General features: G+C 39.8%; 1 protein-coding gene across 1 annotated transcript in view; it reads right to left on the bottom strand.

Moving 5' to 3' along the window:
- The window catches only part of GLIPR1 (GLI pathogenesis-related 1), a 21057-nt gene extending 10379 nt beyond the window's left edge, over positions 1-10678 (bottom strand). The window contains exons 1-3 of the mRNA XM_008590411.1: positions 10413-10678; positions 9315-9560; positions 368-480 (exon numbers count right to left, since the gene is read on the bottom strand). Coding sequence (XP_008588633.1) covers positions 368-480; positions 9315-9560; positions 10413-10586 — 533 coding nt within the window. The 5' untranslated portion in view covers positions 10587-10678. The remainder of the gene's footprint in view (positions 1-367; positions 481-9314; positions 9561-10412) is intronic.
- Between the last annotated feature and the right edge of the window lie 9517 nt (positions 10679-20195).

Genomic DNA, 20195 nt, shown 5'->3' on the forward strand with positions numbered 1-20195 from the left:
AATAAACCAGTAAATATAAAGTAACATCAATTCTTCCATCTTGTGGTGTTATTACCATATCCAACTAATTTACCTTCCTGAAAAACATTTCAGTCTTGCTACTCTTAAAAATATATGTGTGTGTATTTATGTAGTGCTTATAAGAAGTGTACACACACACACACACACACACACACACATACACACACACAAAGAACAACGTACCAGAATGTTAATGGAGTAGATATCTGGGCAGAGGAACTAAGGGTTACATTGATTTTCTTCTTTATACTTTATTATACAGATTTTTCTATAATGAAGATGAATACTTTTAAAATAGAATAGTTTTGTTTGTTTTTTTAAGAAAGAGGTTTATTCAGGCACTTACGCTGGTCCGTAGTTGCATATAAAATGTGCTCCATTGGAAAGACTTTCAAAGCCAGAAACTCTAGGGCAAAATTGCACTGCACAGCCAACTTTGTAACTATCTGCCCAAACAACCTGAAAGGAAATAAGAATTTTAAACAGAGAGAGATATAATAAAATGAGTATTTGATTATGATTAAGACTTCGTTAACATGGTGAGGTGTATTCACTCCAGTTAGAAGTTAAAACTACTAGGGAAGTTTTAGATGCTCAGAATTAGCTGGATACTTGTAATTATTACTTGGAATTATTAATTATTATTGGGGTGTGTGTGTGTGAGAAAGAGAGAGACAAATATATAATCAATAACTAAGATCATTTTAGAAAGTTAGTACAATTAAGAAATAAAACTGCAGAATAGGATAGAGAGTGACTGGTGGGGAAGAGGGGGCTGCTTTAACTTTGTTGCTCAGGGAAGACATCCCTGAAAGGAGCCGTTTGAATTAAAACCTGGACCATGAGGATGTGGCACTCAGGATGAACATTCAGACCACCTAAATTTTGGAGGAAGAGCATTCCTTGCAGACGGAACACTAGGGGCAAAGGCCCTGAGATGGAATTCGCTTGGCATGCTAGGGTGGCAGAAAGAAGGCACGTAGGGCCAGGATCTCATGAGTGCAGGAGAGTTGTAGGCCATGAGGTTCAAGGCAGAGGAACAGACCTTGGAGATTCTTGCAGGTGAGTGATATGCTCTTTTTCATGTCTTAAAATGATTTCTGTGGCCTTTATGAAGTAAATGGACTGAGAAGAACAAGGGAAGAAGAGGGAAGTGATATTGGAGGCTGTTTCAGTGGCGCAAGAATGACAAGATGCTGACTCACGTGCCGATGATGTCAGTGCAGTTCCTGAGAACTGAGCAGGTTCATGGCTCAGTTTAGAGGTAACGCTGAAAGGATTTGCTGTTGTTTGGGGTGTGGGGTAAGAGGGAAAGAGAAAAATAAAGTTAGAGTTTGGGGCCTGAACAGCATTCACTGAAATGGTGAAAACCAGGGAAGAAGAAGGGTGGAAGGGATCATGGGCAGGGGGTTCCATATGGAACATGTGAATTTTGAGCTGCCCACTGACATCCAAGTGAGGGTCAACTTGGCTGCTGGATATAACCGTCTGTAGTCTGGAGGATGGTGTAAGCCTAGAGATATAAATCTGGAAGACATGGGACTAGATTAGATCACATAGGTAAATATAATTGATAAAGAAGTGTATGAGAGTCTAAGGTAAGGAAACCAAACACAAAAATAGCCAGCAACGCAGGTGGAAAAGGAGCGTTCAGTGACACAGGAGGGAAACCAAGAGCAGAGCCGGCTTGGTGGGAGAGCGGCCTGTGCTGTCGCACTGCAGCCAGCGCTCAGCAAAGCTCCCCACTCAGTTTAGATCAATGCTGTTGCACAGCTTAGCACTTTCAGTGGGATTTTTCCCTTGTTTTTTGCATAAGGTATTTCAGATTTTCATTTTGTACTGGGCTTCACAAATTATATAGCCCATCTTGACCAAGAGTGTTTGGTGTCATAGAAGCCTAAAGAAGAAAGCATTTAAAGAGCTATTATCTGGAGATAAGCCGGCAATTAAATGCACTCCTTTTTACAGTGATACCTAATTACAGTTTAAATAATTTTTTATTCATATTTTTTGAGCATTTTTGAGACAAGAATTGTGCTAAGTATGGGGGATGCACAGGTGAATGAGCTAGAGCCAGTGGGTGCCTTCCCTAAATGTAGAGAAAAGCAACCAGGAAACTATTACACAAGGGTTTTTTTTGACCACTGTGAAGGGGAAATGGAAGGGTGCTAAGGGCATAGATAGCGTGGGATCCTTCTCTGAGGAAGTGAGGGAGAGCTGGAGCTGGAATGAGCTGGTCTGAGAGCCAGGAGAAGTCTTCCAGCAGAGGCAACACCTGGTGGGAACCTGGGGTAGGGAAGACATTTACAGATTGAAACAGAGGCCAGTGTGGCTGCAGAAAAAAGGCAAGTTGCCTTAAAAAATAAATAAAAATCACTCCCTGGGGAGAGAGTATAGAGTAAGGGAAGAGGGGAGCTGAGGGTGGAGCCTGGGCTTTTCCAAGGTTTAATAGTGGGTAGGAGGTGGGGAGTGGCTGAGGAGGTGCTGGGTCCAGTGCCAGTTAGATAGGAGGTGCTCGATTTCCATGGTCCTCAGTTACAGGACACACCTCTGGGTTTCAAGCCACTCCCCAAGGTCTCAGGTCTCTCCTCTAGGCCCTCCCCTAGAGGAGAGTTACTGCTGCTTGTTAGACCTATTTTTGGCACCCAAATGGAAATTGAGAACTCAGGGGCTGGCTTATGCAAATCCAGTGGCTGGACATGCTCAGTAGAGAGAGGTTATATAACCCTGGTAGACAAGCATGCTCAGTGGAAGGGAGTTTATCCTTTGAATCACCTTCCACTAGGGAGGCTAAAGAGCACAGAATATTCTTAAATATGCCTGATGCATGTGATAGGATTTGACCAATGAACATGTTCCAAAAAGAGACCAACTGAGCAAGTGCAAGACTATGTTACATAGCTGGGAACCACCCCCTTGCTTGAATATTCATTAGATTTTATGAATATGCATTAGGTAGCTAAACTATAAAAGCTGAATCCCGGCAGAAGGTGGGGTTATTGCTCACTTTCTTGGGGCCAACCTGCACTTCACAGGCCGAGGTGTGTATGCTTTCTTTTGTATCAAACTTACTTTTGGAAGGTGGCTGCTCACTCTCTTGAGCCAGCCTGTGCTCTGTACTGAACTGTATATATTTCCTACTTTTATGTTAAACTTGGTGAGGGTCCTGCTCAGTCTCTGGAGCTATGCCACACTCTCTCTCTCTCTGTGAAATCTGTATCTCTTCTTCATTATATTAAACCTCTTCTCACTTTCTACTGTGACTCTGCTCTTGAATTCTTTGCTGTGGCAGAGTCAAGAACCTGGTAAGAGGACGGGGTGGGTTGAGGCCTGTTATCGGGTCTCTCAGACGCTTCCTCCAGCATTATCAGGGAGGGCTGCTGCTCTTGCCATCTGTCTCCCCCTCCTTGGTTTGGTAACTGGGGAGGGTATCCCTACTTTCTCTCTCTCTCTTTTTTTTTTTTTTTGTCAAGGGAAGGCAGCTGGCTGGTATGGGGATGTGAACCTGTGATCTGAACCTGTGATCAGAACCTGTGACCTTGGTATTATAAGGCTGCACTCTAACCAGCTGAGCTAACTGGCCAGCCCTAGGTGCCCTCCTTTGTCAAGGGAAAGCTCACCTCCCTACTTGTGATCTAATATTTCTCTATGCCCAGGAATCCCCTGCAGGGAACTACAGCCTGGATAAGCAAGGAAGCACCTTAGGCCTCTATCTTGCAGTGAGAGCCTAGCTTTATGGGGGTTGTTAATCCTCAGATTTGATCCTTGTACTCAAACTTTTACTTTCTGATTATTTTTGCTTTATTTTTAAAATCTCTTATTTTTATTTTTATTTTTTCCATGCATCTCAAAGTGATTTAACCTGGGGTGCTTTGTTTAAAGATTTCTGGGCCCATCTCAAACCTACTAAATAAGAATCACTGTAATTTTCCTTGGAATCTGTTCCTTAGGTGATTCTCACATATGCTAATTGCAGTCAATGTCATCTCTATTCCTTTTACTAGCACCTTAGATCATTTTATATTTTTTATCTTTTGGTCTTTGAATATTTTCTTCCATAATGTTGTTGTATCTCAGGTATCTCTGCCCCCACCCCCACGCTTTTTTTCCACAAATATGCAAATGTTAATTACCATTCATTTTGTGCCTTAGTCTCTTTTTTATTAAAGTCAAGTTTATTAGGGTATAATTAATATACAGTAAAATTGATTCCTTTTAGGTGCACACATTTCTATGAATTTTAACAAAAGCATATAGTTCAAGATATAAAACCATATTCAAGATACAGAACATTTCCAAAGCTGGCCAGTTAGCTTAGTTAGTCAGAGCGTGGTGTTGCTAACACCAAGGTCTGGGGTTCAATCCCTGTACTGGCCAGCAAAAAAAAAATATATATATATATATATATATATATAGAGAGAGAGAGAGAGAGAGAGAGAGAGAGAGAACATTTCTATCACCCCAAAAAGTTCCCTTCTGCCCCTTTGTGCTTAGCCCCCACCCCTAATCCCCAGTAATCACTAATCTGTTTTCTGTTCCTGTAGTTTTTGCCTTTTCCAGAATATTATACAAATGGAATCAGTTTAAATGTAGCTTTTTAAAAATCTAGCTTCTTTCACCTAGTGTAGAATTTGAGATCTGCTAATGTTGCATTCATTAGAAGTCACTGCTTTTTATTGTTGAGTAATATTTACTGCATGAATGGACCACAGTTTATTTATCCATTCGAGTTGGTCTCTTATTTATTTATTTATTTTTATTTTAACTTCTCAATATACATTATAGTCGATTTTCATGACCCCTTACCCATTCCTCTTCCCCCCTCCCTCACTCCCCTCCCCTCCTACATCATATCTGTTCACTTGTCTTAAAAATTCAAGGAATTGTGATTGTTGTGTCTTCTGCTCCCTCACCCTTTGTTTGTTTGTGTGTTTATTTATCTATTTATTTTTAGCTCCCACAAATAAGTGAGAACATGTGGTATTTCTCTTTCTGTGCCTGACTTGTTTCACTTAATATAATTTTCTCTAAGTCCATCCATGTTGTTGTGAATGGCAGTATTTCATTATTTTTCATAGCAGAGTAGTATTCCATTGTGTAGATATGCCACAGTTTCCTTATCCACTCATCTGATGATGGACATTTGGGCTGGTTCCAACTCTTGGCTATTGTAAATAGTGCTGCAATAAATGCTGGAGTACAGGTGTCCCTTCAGCATGATGATTTCCATTCCTCCAGGTATATTCCCAGCAGTGGAATAGTTGGGTCATATGGTAGATCTATCTGAAATTGTTTGAGAAACCTCGATAGTTGGTCTCTTTTTAAAAGCTTCGTGGGCATTCTGATTCTTGGTTAAACTTGCAGGCTCTGGAGTTCATATTACAGGTTTGACACTTACAGTGTGATCATGGCCTTAGCTTCCTTGTCTGTTAAATGACGGTAACAACAGTACCAACTCCATAAGTTTATTTTGAAGATTTAAATGAGCTAGTAACAAAGTGCTTAGAACAGCTTCTGTAATATAGCAAGCACTCAGCAAATGTTTACATTTTATTCCCTTACCACTAATTTTCTTCTTCTTTAAAAAAGGTACAACTCTTTTTTTTTTTAGGCAGATATCTGTTGTATGTTTTCTTTTAATTTTTTAAATACGGCAAACAAAAATCGCAATTACAAAAAGTAGTAAGAGTTATGCATTGTGGACAACTTAGTGCAGGTGTGGTGTTAAGTACTTTATATGCAACATCATGGTAAATCCTCGAGTAGATGAGAGACTGGAAGTTAATTCTGCCCAGCCAAGATGTTCTGTGAGGACAGTCCATGCCCTATGCAAGATGCTTTCAGAGTGCTTTCCCTTCTAGCAAGTCCTCCAGAACTAGGAGCCACTCTTTTTCCAACAGAAGCACTGCATCTGGGAAACCTGGAGAGGAGGGACATGTCTCTCCCTTCTCCTAACGACTCTTTCCACCATCTTTCCCTTTCAATTCTCGCGTAAGTCCATTTGGTTAAGTACAAGAAATACAGTAATATTATAAGATATATGAAGCCTGCTAGAGAAATTGTGAAACACATCACATTTCCTTTGGTTCCATGAGTGTAAAAATAACAAAAATTTCAAGGGGGGCGGGGCCCGTGGAGATAAAAACAAAATTAAGGTCAATAGTGCCATCTATTGGGAAAGTCCAAACACTACCAAACCTAAATAATGGGCTACCCTGCCTAGATATTTTAGTCAAACTATTCCCAAACTTTTCAAAGTGGAACTGTCAGCAATGGAACATCTAATTTGATTAATCTTCCATATTAATATATCAAGACTTTTCCTCAATGCCAGACTGTCTCCGCTGAAGAAAGAGCTAACGTGTTGAATTAGCACATCAAGAAATATCACATCTTTCATGAGGAGATAATGGATCTGAATCTATTTTCTTTATTCTGTACAACCACCCATCATCCCAAAATCTGCAAATAGTTTGATTTTTCAGTAGAAGGTGAGGACAAAAAGGAGGTTATAATATCTATTTAAAGATAACTTTCCAGCATGAATTTAAAAGGACAACAAGATTTCTTATAAGGATGAAACAGGAAATCTTTAACCTAGCTATCAGATCCTTCTTCCATTATGATTCCTGGAAAACCAGCCTGTGGAAGGGACCTAACCTTTGTTCCATACCTACTAAATACTAGTACTTTGTTAGATAATTTACTTACATTGCATTATTTAAGCCTTACAATATATTTGATATCTGAAACTCAACTCTTCCTCTTACTAGTTAAATGACATTGGAGAAACAGCGTCATAACCTCTCTGAGCCTATGTACTCACCTGTGGATTATAGCACCACACTTACAGGTTTGTGATGAGAGTCGAATGAGGTCTTTAGTAGAGAGCTAAACTAAATGACATTGGAGAAACAGCGTCATAACCTCTCTGAGCCTATGTACTCACCTGTGGATAATAGCACCACACTTACAGGTTTGTGATGAGAGTCGAATGAGGTCTTTAGTAGAGAGCTAAACACCACGCTCACTTAGAAAGTGCTGTTGATTCTTCCCAGACAAAGGGGTCTTGGGACATCATCTTTATGATGAGGGTCCCTTTTTTGAAGAGGGTGTAGAATATAGTGGTCTCTTAAAGAGAACATATTAGGATCACTCTGCTTGGGCTCTAATATCTGTATGCAAGGAACTGGATTTTAGAAAAGAAGCTTTTCGTGTCCAAAATATTAGCTCTCCTTTTTTCCCCAGATGTAAGAGGAAAATTCACAAGTAAGCTCAGTTACATCTGAGAGGGTTATCTGTGAAATGTCAGGCCCACGTGACATAAACTTGAGTTTCCTCCTCTTTTTTTGACTCCCTGGAATGAAGGACATGGGTTATCTTAACTTGTATATTGGAGCATGATTTTAGGAGTCTGTTGTCAACTTGACAGTCTTCTGACCTCTATACATTTTAGCATGCTGAGCTAATTGCCATTCATCTGAAGTACCAGGTCCATTCATACACATTGTTCGTCTTCTGCACCTTGTTAATTTTGCTTGGAATTCTCTTCCTGTTCCTTTTCATGTGACAAACTCTCACCCAGTTTTCAAGCACCAACTCACATGTTTCCTGCTGTGGGAAGCCTTGCACCTCCTTTTGGCTGGAAAAGTTGCTCTATTCTCTTTGTTCACATGACTTTTGTCAGTTTCTTTGAACTGCACTAGCCGTGCACTGTAACACCTCCATTTACAAATATGTCTCTCCTCCTAAAAACCTTCACTCCTAAGGGTTGGGGACCATACCCAGTAGTGTCCTTCCTCCTCTGCCGCACTCCCTATTTCACCTCAGTCCCACTTCTCTGGGATCGTACCCCAATAAAGTGTTAGCACATAAGCTATTGTCTCCGGCTCTGTTTTCTAGAAATTTAGACTAAGACATTTCATAAGTGCCTGGTGTAGGGCAGTTGCTTAAACACTGACTGAATAAATGAGTTGGCATCTACAAACTGACAATTATCCGGGGATTTAAACACCACCAGGCATAATGGCACCAAGAAGCACTTTAGGCAACCTGGATTTGGTTTTCTTTCCCGCTAGGACTTGTCAGAATACAAGGAAATTTACTTTCTCGTTAAATTTATTTGTAAATATCAACAAAAATTGTTGGTTTATGGGATAAATTTAGGAGAAACTTTATTTATATTTCCAAGAAAGAGCCCAATATTACAGATTATTTGATAGTCTTTTTTTGCTCACAATAATCTTGAAATGCAAATTTCACCGAAATCGGCCTTTTCCCTCTTGTCAAATAATTTCCTATAACTGTGCCAGACTTGCTTTACCTATAACACCAGTGAGACCACAGGCTTTATAAGGTTGATCTGGAATGAGAGTTTTTCTAACATGTTGCTCCTTAAAACCACCTAATATTTCAATGCTTGTTAGAAATGTTTTGCCCTCATACCTCATTTCAGCAGGTTTTTGTACGTTAAAACCAATCAAATACAGGCGAAGTACCTTTAGTTCTTGTTTTTACAAAGACTGCCAGAAAGCAAAAGTAAATAAACAAAATGGGGCCAGAATAGGAAAACAATATGTTAGGAAGACTATAGAAAATGCTACCTAGGAATCTGTTTCCATCATGTTGCAAACGTTCATTAGGATTCGAGAGCCAAAATCTGTTTGAGTAAAAAACCAGTCTCAATGGGAGGCTCTGAATGTAGCTATTGGAACTAAGGATGTGGATATTAAGGGCCGATTATCCTCAGGATAGTTTGTGTAAGTTTATACTCTGGCCTCTCCTTAGGGGCTGGAACTGTTGTTTTTTCCTTTCTTGTGTGGCACAGTGTCTGACACACAGTAGATTCTCAGTTGATGCTTGAAAGAATGAGGATTGATGTTTCTCTGACAGTGAGGCTTATTTCTCCTAATTTCACAGTCCCAAAACAACTGCCTCAAATTTCGTGGAGCACACATGTCAGCTGGAACCTGGAAATCCATTCTCCTATAAGGTCCTTTGATTGCTCACAAATACAACAAAGGCAGGAGAATAGATGTTATCAGAATTGGCCAAAGCTTGTCCAGATTTGGTTGGCCTCACATATTACCTGTGTCCACATAACTAAACTTCTTAAGCACTATCTCCTCTGGTGTTTGAGTCTGTTCCATTTATTTACATTTTTTAGTAAGCCTGTAATCCCTACTCCCTCACACTTACAAGTATACTAGCTTACTATATACTTTTTTAACACCAGATTCCAATGGTTTCCTCACCCTTGAAAGGTTTCAAGATAGTATAGGGCAGATACTTACCTGAGTGTAGTGGCCACAGACTTTTTTGCATTTCAAAGTGTTGAAGTCATAGTATTGGATTTCATTGTACCACGCGGTGATGGCTGAAGACACAGAAAAGATGAATAGAGACCCTGTCCAGATATTTTCTCCCAGTGAAGTGAAGTTTGGGTGCAGCTTGTGGGGTGATTTCAGCTGTACATTATGTGCAAACTGACAAGTTTTTGCCCAAGCTTTTGCAATTTGGGCTAGTGCTGGGTCCCAAGTCTGCAAAAATAAATATTAAACAATTAAGAGGGGTCAAGAATGTTACCAGCAAGGTGATTGGGGTGAGCAGAGTGGGAATTTGAATGGGAAGCGAGATGTGGAATAGAGAGGGAACCACAGCACATAGGTCGTCTGTAAATATGGTCTTCAGGCATTGACTGGGGCTGGGAGGAAATATGATCATCTAGTTTCATGAAATTTATAATCTAAGTGAGAAAACGGTGTGCGCTGTGTTTCACATATTTTACGTAATTTAATAACAACAGAAAGGTTAAAAACCAGGGGGCTGGGAGGAAATATGATCATCTAGTTTCATGAAATTTATACTCTAAGTGAGAAAATGGTGTGCGCTGTGTTTCACATATTTTACGTAATTTAATAACAACAGAAAGGTTAAAAACCAGCTCAAAGCCACAGATCTGGATTCAACCCCAAGCCTCACGGAAACAAAATCCCACCCACTCCCCAGATACAGTGCTGCTTTCCAGAGAAAATCAGTACTCCGATGGCAACAAAAAAGTAAATGCAGAGATAAGAAAAACAAACATCACAAAAATTAACAAGGAAGAAAACGGCAAAAAAAGATAAGTGAAATCTCCTCATGACCAGAAAAAAAGGAAGTGTCCAAAAAAAGAACTAAAACGTACTTGCAGAGCTTGCTTCTAACAAGAGTTGAGTAGGCAGGGCTAAACTGGGTGTGTTTTGATCACAGACTGAATTTACTACACACATTAATCACCAAAAAAAAAAACCAAAAAAAAATTCAGGATTGCCAAGGATCTACCCCAAAGTCAATACCCAGTAGTTGTTTTAGTGACTGACTTATACCACAAATACAGATATTTTCCTTACCATGTATAGCATATCACTGGCTGTTGGATTCACCTCTGATCGGAACTTGTTATGAATTCGAACACAGTCTTGGACGAAATCTTCATTGTCGATATCTGGCAAAGTATTTGCTGTATATGAATCACTGGAGACGAAAGAAACCATCCAGGCCATCGTAGCGAGTGTGGCTCGCATGCTGCCTGCCTGGCGTGGAGCCTCGGGGGCTGCAGTCCCCAGCCGCTGCAGTTTCCGCACCTCTCGGCGTCCTCAGCTGGCAGCTTCACAAAGCAGAGCCGACTTCAGCTTTTTGAAAACGGAAAGCAGACGGTGAGTTCATCACAAGTTTTAAGAAGTGGGCTTCTCCATATATGGTTTGCAGCTCATTTTCTGCTAACCCTGTCTTTTCTGCGGTTCTCAGTTACACAGCACCTATTGCAACATAGATTTTTACAAAGCTGCATCAGACTTTCTTCTGAGTTGAGGAATATTTCCAAAGGAAATTCTGGAGTCTCCAGAAATAACGGTCTCCAATTTTTTATGGAGGTTCTGGTGATTAAATAAAAACATGTCTCTTCTACAACCGTCTTGCAAAATGCTTTTAAAAGCTTTTATTTTTATTTTTTTGCAGCCATATCAGCACACAGTAGTTGGATACTTGGGTTAACATCATAATTTGACCTAGAATTCATTCACAACAGTGGAAGAGAGAGAGAGAGAGACAGACAGAGAGAGAAAGAGTGTGTGTGTGTAGCTGTAAGGCCTTAGATAAATTTCCTAACTCTCTAAGCCTCAGCCACTTATTGGATGAAGCTAATGAGACCTTTTTTACCTCTTTAATCATAGAGGTTCAGGGGATCAAATAAGCGAGCTAATATATAAATTTGACACATTTAAATTCCTGCTCTGAATATTCAGCTTGGTAAACAGAGATAAAAGCACAGGCTCTGCCGTCAAGGAGCTCACAGTGGTAAGAGCTGTGAGATGGTGGTGACAAAGGTGGTCATCCAGGGGCTGCTGGAGATCCAGGTAGAGGAAAGCACAGGGAGGTATTTATTCACAGGAGAGGATGCTTAACCCATTCAGGAAAGGGAAAAGGTGGCCTTCTACCTTCAGCAGGTTAGGACTTTGCTGAGGCTAGAATAAGATAGGTGTTGATCAAGTGAAAATGGGCTGGAGAGATGAAGGGAACTGAGGATATAGAAACTGAATATCTAGTGTGAAGCTGGAAACATGGTGTCATGGCAGGAACAGAGAAAAAAACACTGCATGTTGTCTCCCTCTGTAGATATGGTCTTCCAGTATTAATTCTGGCTGTTAAAAATCATGACATCTGTTCTCATGAAATTCAAAATCCACATGGTGCTTTCATGCTAGTTGGGAAGAGGTTAAAACTCTTTGTGGTTGCTTGAGCAATCTCTGCTGTACACGTAATACTCCCAAGAATAAGCAATTTTTTTTTCTTCCTGTACTCAAATTTTTTTACAATGAGCAATATTATCTTGGTACTGAAATGAATTAATCATTTTTTTCTATAATTTCCTGAAAATAATCAGTGTGAAGGTTAATTTTAGGTGTCAACTTGATTAGATTAAGGAATGCAGAGAAACCTAGTAAAGCTATCTTTTTAGGTGTGTCCATGAGGGAGTTTCCAGAAGAGATTAGCATGATAGCCTGAGTGGACTGAATGGGAAAGACCCGCCCTCAATATGGGTGGGCACCATGCAATCCCCTGGGGGCCCAAAAAGAACAAAAATAGATAAAAAGGGTGAATTTCTCTCTATATCCACTGGAGCTGGGATACACTCTCGCTTCTCTGTTCGTGGACATCAGAGCTCGAAACTTCAGCTCTTGGGTTCCAGGACCTACACACCAAGGGCACCATCTGCTTCCCTGGTTTTGAGGTCTTTGGCCTTTGACTAAGCCATGCTGCTGGCATCCAGTTTGCAGACAGCATATAGTGGGACTTCTCTTCAGAATTGCATGAGCTAACTCCCCTAATAAATCCCTTCTCATATATTTATATACATATCCTATTGATTCTGTCTCTCTGGAGGACCCTGACTAACACAGTCAGCAAAAGGGTAAGTTTGCCATCACAGAGACCATTTTTATGTTATTATGTAGAACAACTGAACTTCTCAGAGCCACAACTCTCAAACTTCTCAATTCACATTACGTTTCTGCAACAAAAGCTCATAGAAGTGGTTCGTGCCACAGAACAAGAGAAACTTTTACCTGGAAACAAATGCAAGCCTCCACCTAAGGCTTACAACTTTGCTCTGGGTTTTTCCACTCCTTAAACCAGGGTCTCCTTGATAAGTGTGCATGAGTGTTAAGAAAGAGAGATTTGTTTTCAGCGCTCATCACTAAGTGGTGGCATTTTAGGAGATTTTTTTTTTTTAACCTTCTTTTTTATCCTTTTCTGTATTGTTTAAATTTGTTTTACAATGAGAATATACTATCTTTTATAAACAGAAAATAAATTAAAACTTTTATTTTGGAGAGCAAGGGAATCTTCAAAATCATGCACAAATTAGCACATACACCCAGCCTGATAAACCCACACATAAATAAAAGACTGATGGGATACCAATAATTCCAGTATTAATTGTGGTTGTCATTGCATGATAGGCTATGTCTCTCTATCTCAGCATGTTTTACTAACATGCTTAAAAAAACAACAGTTTGTGTAGCTAGAGATAATCATATGCATTGTATGAAAAAATCTCACCCTTGCTATACTGTTCTAGACATATCCGTTTAGATGCATAATGAGCTTTTTTATTTCTGGGAGAGAAATGATGTAGAATCCCTATAATCCCGCCCATTGTTATTAGATTCTGTAAACATTTAAGCTCCAAAAGGCTCTAGTCACTATTCCATTGGAGCTGCAGGTGGGGGGGAGGGGTAGGGATGGACAAAGGTCCAGAAAACAAGAGGGACTGTAATATTTATCAACCAAACACATCACTGTTGAACTGTCTGTGTGATAACTTTAACTTAGTATAAGCCAGTTTTATGTAGGCCAGTGTGTACAAGTTAATTCTAATTCATATCCTAGGAGTAGTTAGCACCAAGTACCCTACTCAGGAATTCACACTCCAAAGATGGTCTTAGCAGCTCAGATACGGTTATGGAAATTGACACCAGAGTTTGTTAATTAGAATAGGACACGTTAGAGAATAATTTTCACTGGCAAAATGAGTAATGTTCAAGATGGATGGCTTGTAGGAAGATTGAACACACCCTCCTGCCGTTGAATGAATGAGGTATAAAGAAGCAGAGCACAGATCTCTTACATCACTGGTGCCATGTTCAAGGGAATTGCCATCTCACAGAGGGCCCTGTCCCCTGCCCTGCCTCCAAGCCTGGCCTAACTTTAGAATGTCTACTGATACACACAGCTTGTGGCTGGGGTGTTAAAGGGCAGAAAGCAGGACTATTTTTTTTAACTGTTTGCTAACTAATGTTAAGACATTTAGCAGAAATTGTTTAAGACTTGCTCTCTTAGTAGCATACTGTTGAGCTCTTTTACCTGCCCATAATCCTGCCGACTGGGCCAGCTGTCGAGCTAGGGCTGGGTCCTGGTGCTCACAGACCCCTCAAGCCCGTTCACAGACTGGGTCACAAACCCTCCACACACAGGTCTCCAAGCTCGGTAACCAGCAAAAAGTCCTTGGAGCCATCGATCCAAGAGCATGGCCAAACGGATGCCGGAGGCGGTCAACACCAACCAAGATGGTGGCAACACATATGCGTACTAACTCCACCCGCACACAACTTATTTACAAAGAATGCGCTGCACCACCCACAGCCAGACCTAAGGGAGAGGGCCTGATTAAATTAGTCTATTTTCCCAACACATACCCATCAGGTATTGAGGTTTTTAGGGAGCAGAAAATAACCTTTGCCTAACCCAGTTTCAACTGCTGGAGCCAGGCTCCTCATATTAATCAAAAGAACCTAATATTTGAGGCCATGCTACCTTAGGTTATTTGGCAGCAGTGATAAGCACCAAGCTAGACTTTTTCATATTCATTATCTCACTATGTTCTCATGATAATCTTGTGAGATATATATATATATATATACATACAGTATATATATATACATACATATATATATATACATACAGATATATATATATACAGTTGTCCCTCAGTATCTGTGGGGGATTGGTGCCAGGATCTCCTGTGGATACCAAAATCTGTCTCTGATATAAAATAGCATAGTATTTGCATATAACATAGGAAGCTTAGCCAGGAAACTATTTTTCTAGCCCCCTCAATCATTCTGTCAGCTACCTTATTTCTTTTAATAATGTCTTTTCCACTTAACTTTGCTAGAGTGACTTCTTTTGTCTGCAACTAACTATTTTTCTAGCCCCCTCAATCATTCTGTCAGCTACCTAATTTCTTTTAATAATGTCTTTTCCACTTAACTTTGCTAGAGTGACTTCTTTTGTCTGCAACTAAGAATCTTGACTTTTTGAGGAAGAAGAAAAAAAAAAGAAACCAGTACACCTCGGAAGATCCCCTCTCTCAACATTTTGGTGTACCTATCTCAATCATATATACATATTCTCATATACGTGTATGTGTGTATCCAAATATATATATAAAATACGCATGCAAAGATTTAGTTAAAGGTATAATTTTATGCAATTTTGTATCTTGCTCTTTTTCTTTACTTACCATAATTTCATAAATATGTTTTTGGTTTTTATAACTTTTTATAAACATTTGAGTGCTTTTTTTTTTTCCTTTTTGTCTTTTTCCGTGTCCGGCAACAGGTCGCAACCCTCAGTGTCACGCCCGTACCGGACCGGGACCGGCAACGGGATCGTCCTTTTTGTCTTTTTCCGTGTCCGGCAACAGGTCGCAACCCTCAGTGTCGCGCCCGTACTGGACCGGGACCAGCAACGGGATCGCAACCCTCAGTGTTGCTCCCACACCTCGCTCAGCCAGTGAGCGGGAACCGGTCTGTATGTGGGATCCGAACCCTCGGCGGGAGCGCCACCGCACTCCCAAGCAGCGCACTGTACAGTACAATGTTTCCTCAAATGAATGTATCATAATTTACATAACACATTATAGTTGGGTTTTCAGATTCCTTTCAAATTTTCTTCATTATAAATAATAATGCTGTGAATATATTTATATATAAGGCATATTCTATATTTACTAAGATTGATTCCTAGAAATAAAATTACTTGTTAACAGTGTGTGTGTTTTAAAGATTTCAAATATGGAGTCCAATTACCCTCTTAGAACTTGTTCTAATTTATGCTCTACTTCCATCATCAACATCTGGGCATTGAGACTATTTATTATCTTAAACATTGGGACTATATATATATAATATATCTATATATTTGTATCTGGTTGTGCATATTGTCAAAAAGAATCAGAGCCAGACAATAGTTAAAGTGGTAAAGATAGATTTTATTCAGAAATTATTGCAATAGGATCTCAGTATAGAATTGAGCTCAGTTCCAAATACAATAAAGACACTTGGGCATTTATAGCCAAAGAGCAGTGTGGGGATGTGGGGGGCCAGGTTGGTGGATGGAAAATTCCTAAGAAGAGACATCAAAGGTGGGGGAATTCTTGTTGGACTGATCTAACAGAATTCCTGCTGAGGGTAGGCTAGGATGATAGATATCAAGGGTGGGAAAGATTTTAGATTTTCTCTGAACAGACTTAATAGGATTCTTGCTAAAACTGGGCTATGCAGGTCTGGCAAGGATGGGGCCAAAGTCAAGAAGAGGGCTTAGAAGAAGAGCCTGACTAAATTTTGGTCAAGGAAAGCATCCTGTCAATATGCATATTTAAGTATTTCCTGTTTCACCTCCCTTTGCATGCTAGGTTTTAGTTTATTACTTCCTAACTTTAACTGAACTTGAGGCCCAGTTTTTCCAAAGAGAAAGCCACGGTGGAACTTCTGCATTTTGCCTTTGACTTGTTGTAGAGTACAGCAAGAGAGACAGCCCCCACACCACGTTTACAAGCACTGGGATGAACTCTGCTCATACTTAACAGAGCAGTTGCTTTATAAGATATGGATCTGAAGATAATGTTAAGATGAGAATTGAGTAACTTGCATTTCTAAACTCTTGAACATTCCTACACTTGTCTTTCTATAAATACTTTTAAGAACTTTCTTTAGCATATATATGTTTCAGAGAAAAACATTAACTGAAGGTTCACATCCTCTTGTTGCTTTTCTTAGATAAGAGTGCTTTGAGGTTGAGATATGAGTTAATTTCAGCATAAACATCTGCCCGGTGCTGCTTTTTTCTCTATGCTGCTGTCTTGATTTGAGTAAGGCAAGAAAGAAGTACTCACTGTGTACTCCATCAAGTTTCTCCAGGGCTTCTCTGCTGGGGTGACTTCAGAAAATGGTTTATGTGCTTCATCAGTTACACTACTTGCCTCTCAGGAGCTGAGTAAAGACTTTTGTACAAACTGCACATTGTGTGCAGGAAAATCAGCTCTCTCGTGGACAGGCTGAGAGAGCTGGTGTGTGGTTACCATAGCAACGTGCCTTCATTCTGCTTTTTAGCTTCAGCCTGCTGCCAAAATGGGGAAGCCTAATAGTTGCTGGACTATTTCACTTACTCAAAGAGGGCAGTTATCTTCTGCTGATTCACTGTGGTTCATGACCACCAGCCTTATACTTTTCATGGCATAGTATAGCTTGGCACGTTCTCAGTTAATGTTTACTTCACTGTGATCCTGTATCATATGTATTATAAAGCTACATTTCTGATGAGGAAACTGAGGGCCAGAGTTAAGTAATTTGCTCACGTTCTCACAGTTAGTAAGTGAATTAAAGGTGGTCTCTCTTCTTTATGACAATGACTTTCACACTTTGGTGTGCATTGGAATGTATACCTCACAATAACCCATCAGTGCTTTTAATCAGCTCTCTCAATATTTTCAGGATACAGTTAAAGTTTGAGAACCACTATTTTGCAACATGTTGCTTCTCTTTGCTCCGATGGCATCCTATCCCCAGAAAAGTGCTTAGAAAGGCATCCATTCATTGTATCTTGTGATGTTGGGACCAAAATTCTCTCAGCTTCCCACTGCTCTTCCAGACCATTGCTACACAGCCTTTGCTCAGTAACCACTGAATCCACAACATTCATTTATACCAAATTCTACTCTCACCATCATCCTCCTCAGACCTCCTTTATAACTTTTGAGGAATTGGATCTCGACCTATAGTCTTCAGCTCCATCTGACTTATCTAATACTCTGCTCACAAACCTTTTCAACCAATTCTACTCCATTGATTTTATCAAATTATTTATCTAGGCATATCCCAAGCCTTACCAACTAAAATTGCTCTACCTCTCAATTCCTACTCTTTGACCACACATTCTCCCTTCCATCTCTTAAGCTCTTCACCGTCCCTACTAAATTCTCTCTCATTTGGGGGGTATCTTGCAGGCTTCTCATCATCTTATTCTCTCAGCCCATCATCCCCAACACCAACCTGTTTATATTTCTGTTCTGTATCTAGCCTGGGAACCAACAATCAAAAATCACAAGCATGTTCACACCAGTGTCTTCAGTATTCTCATTCTTAGGGTCTTCCTATGAGCTAACTTAGCCAATCCTTGTTCAAAAAATATTTGTTGCTTTTGTTTCTAATAAGTAGAACTACAGAAAATAGAAAAACTATGCTGATGGGCATCATCGCAATTGTTGTTAACCAGCAATATTTTAAATCAGATACACTTTTTATTTTGAGCAGTGGTTGATTCAAACCTCCTGGGAACCAACAATCAAAAATCACAAGCATGTTCTCACCAGAGTCTTCAGTATTCTCATTCTTAGGGTCCTCCTATGAGCTAACTTAGCCAATCCTTGTTCAAAAAATATTTGTTGCTTTTGTTTCTAATAAGTAGAACTACAGAAAATAGAAAAACTATGCTGATGGGCATCATCGCAATTTGTTGTTGTTCAGCAATATTTTAAATCAGATACACTTTTTATTTTGAGCAGTGGTTGATTCAAACCTTTTGCCATCCTCAGGCCACCCACCCACCCTTAAGACCCTGTTTCCTAGAGTTCAGCTTTATTATACATCTCACCAGATGCAGAATGTTGGGTTCTTCTGTTGTGACTGTGTTTTTGTTTCTCTTGACCAATGTCTTTTTCTCACTTCTTTCTCTATCAAACTCCTACTCATCCTTCAAGGCCCAACTCAAATGTTACCTTTTCTATGTTAAGCTTCTCCTTTCCTCATCACTCCTTTATTTCCTTTTCATATATGTTTTTCTTTTCCATGAAACCGTGGCAGAAGCAGTCTGCCTTTATTATTATATGATCTCTCTATTGTCTTTCCCTTTTTCTTAGTCAGCTTGGGCCACTATAACAAAAGAATATAGACTGGGTGGTTTAAACAACAGAATTTATTTCTTCTAGTTCTGGAGGCTGGGAAATCCCACACTTTACCGGAGTGATAGCCAATTCAGTTGCTGGTGAGGGTCCTCTTCCTAGCTTACAGATGGCCTCCTTCTTGCTGTGTCCTCACATGGCAGAGAGAGAGAAAGAGGGAGAGAAATAGCGCTTTAGTCTCTTCTTCTTATAAGGACATTTATCCCATATGGGGCTGCAACCTCGTGACCTCATTTGACCCAAATTAACACTCAAAGGCCCACTTCCTAATATCACATTGGGGGTTGGGGGTTCAACATATAGATTTTGGGGAGACACAAGCATTCAGTCCATAACACCCCTCTACTTTAGAATCCCAATCTCAAACCATGTTAACTAAACAGAAAACTACTTGGTGACTAGAATGTGAACACTTGGACAATGAGGATGGCTGTATATTAATTGTTACACAAGTATATGTTAGGACAGTATTCTATAGAATCTTCCGATATGGGGCAGGGTGGCATGTCACCTACTTTCTAATTGTAATCTCATATTGACAAGAAACTTGAATTTACTAGGTAGTTTTGAGAATTATAAAAAACAGAACATTCTTATAACAAAGTTCCCAGTTGAATATATTGCTTAATTCTATCAGTTCATGTGTTACCGAAACCCCAAAGGTCCGTTTGCTCCCTGCTCAATAGCCAATAATTGAGGGACAAGTGTTGGTGTAAGGAAAGGTAGCCTTTAATCAGGAAGCTGACAACCTGGGGACATGGCAGACTCAGGTCTCAAAGACCATTTCCACATTTCCAAGACTTGCCAAAAGGTTTTATAGGGACAGGTGATAGAGCGGCCGGTTCATGGTGACCTATGCAGAGATGTGTAGGCATAATCATAAAATTTCACGTAAACATCGAAGAACTTCTCGGGCAGGAGCTGATTCATGGTGACCTTCTTACATGAAGTCAAGTCATGGATTCAGTTCCTGTTAACCTCAAAAAGATCTAGTTAGTAAGCTAGTAAAGAATGGCCATCTGGGTTTATAATTTTCTTTTTCTTTTTTTAAAGTGTTTTATTTTTATATTTTATTTTATTTTTACTTCTCAGTATACAATGTAGTTGATTTTCATGCCCCTTTACCCATTCTTCTCCACCTCCTCCCCCCTCCTCCCCACGTCATATGGGTTCACTTGACTTGAAGAGTTCAAGGAATTTTTATGGTTATTCTGTCTTCTTCCCGCTCCCCGAATTGTTTGTGTGTTTATTTATTGATTTATTTTTAGCTGCCACAAATAAATGAGAACATGTGGTATTTCTCTTTCTGTGCCTGACTCGTTTCACTTAATATAATTTTCTCTAAGTCCCTCCATGTTGTGAATGGTAGTATTTCATTCTTTTTTATAGCTGA

The sequence above is a fragment of the Galeopterus variegatus genome, unplaced genomic scaffold (assembly GCF_000696425.1).
Source record: "Galeopterus variegatus unplaced genomic scaffold, G_variegatus-3.0.2 Scaffold6078, whole genome shotgun sequence".
Classification (NCBI taxonomy): Eukaryota; Metazoa; Chordata; class Mammalia; order Dermoptera; family Cynocephalidae; genus Galeopterus; species Galeopterus variegatus.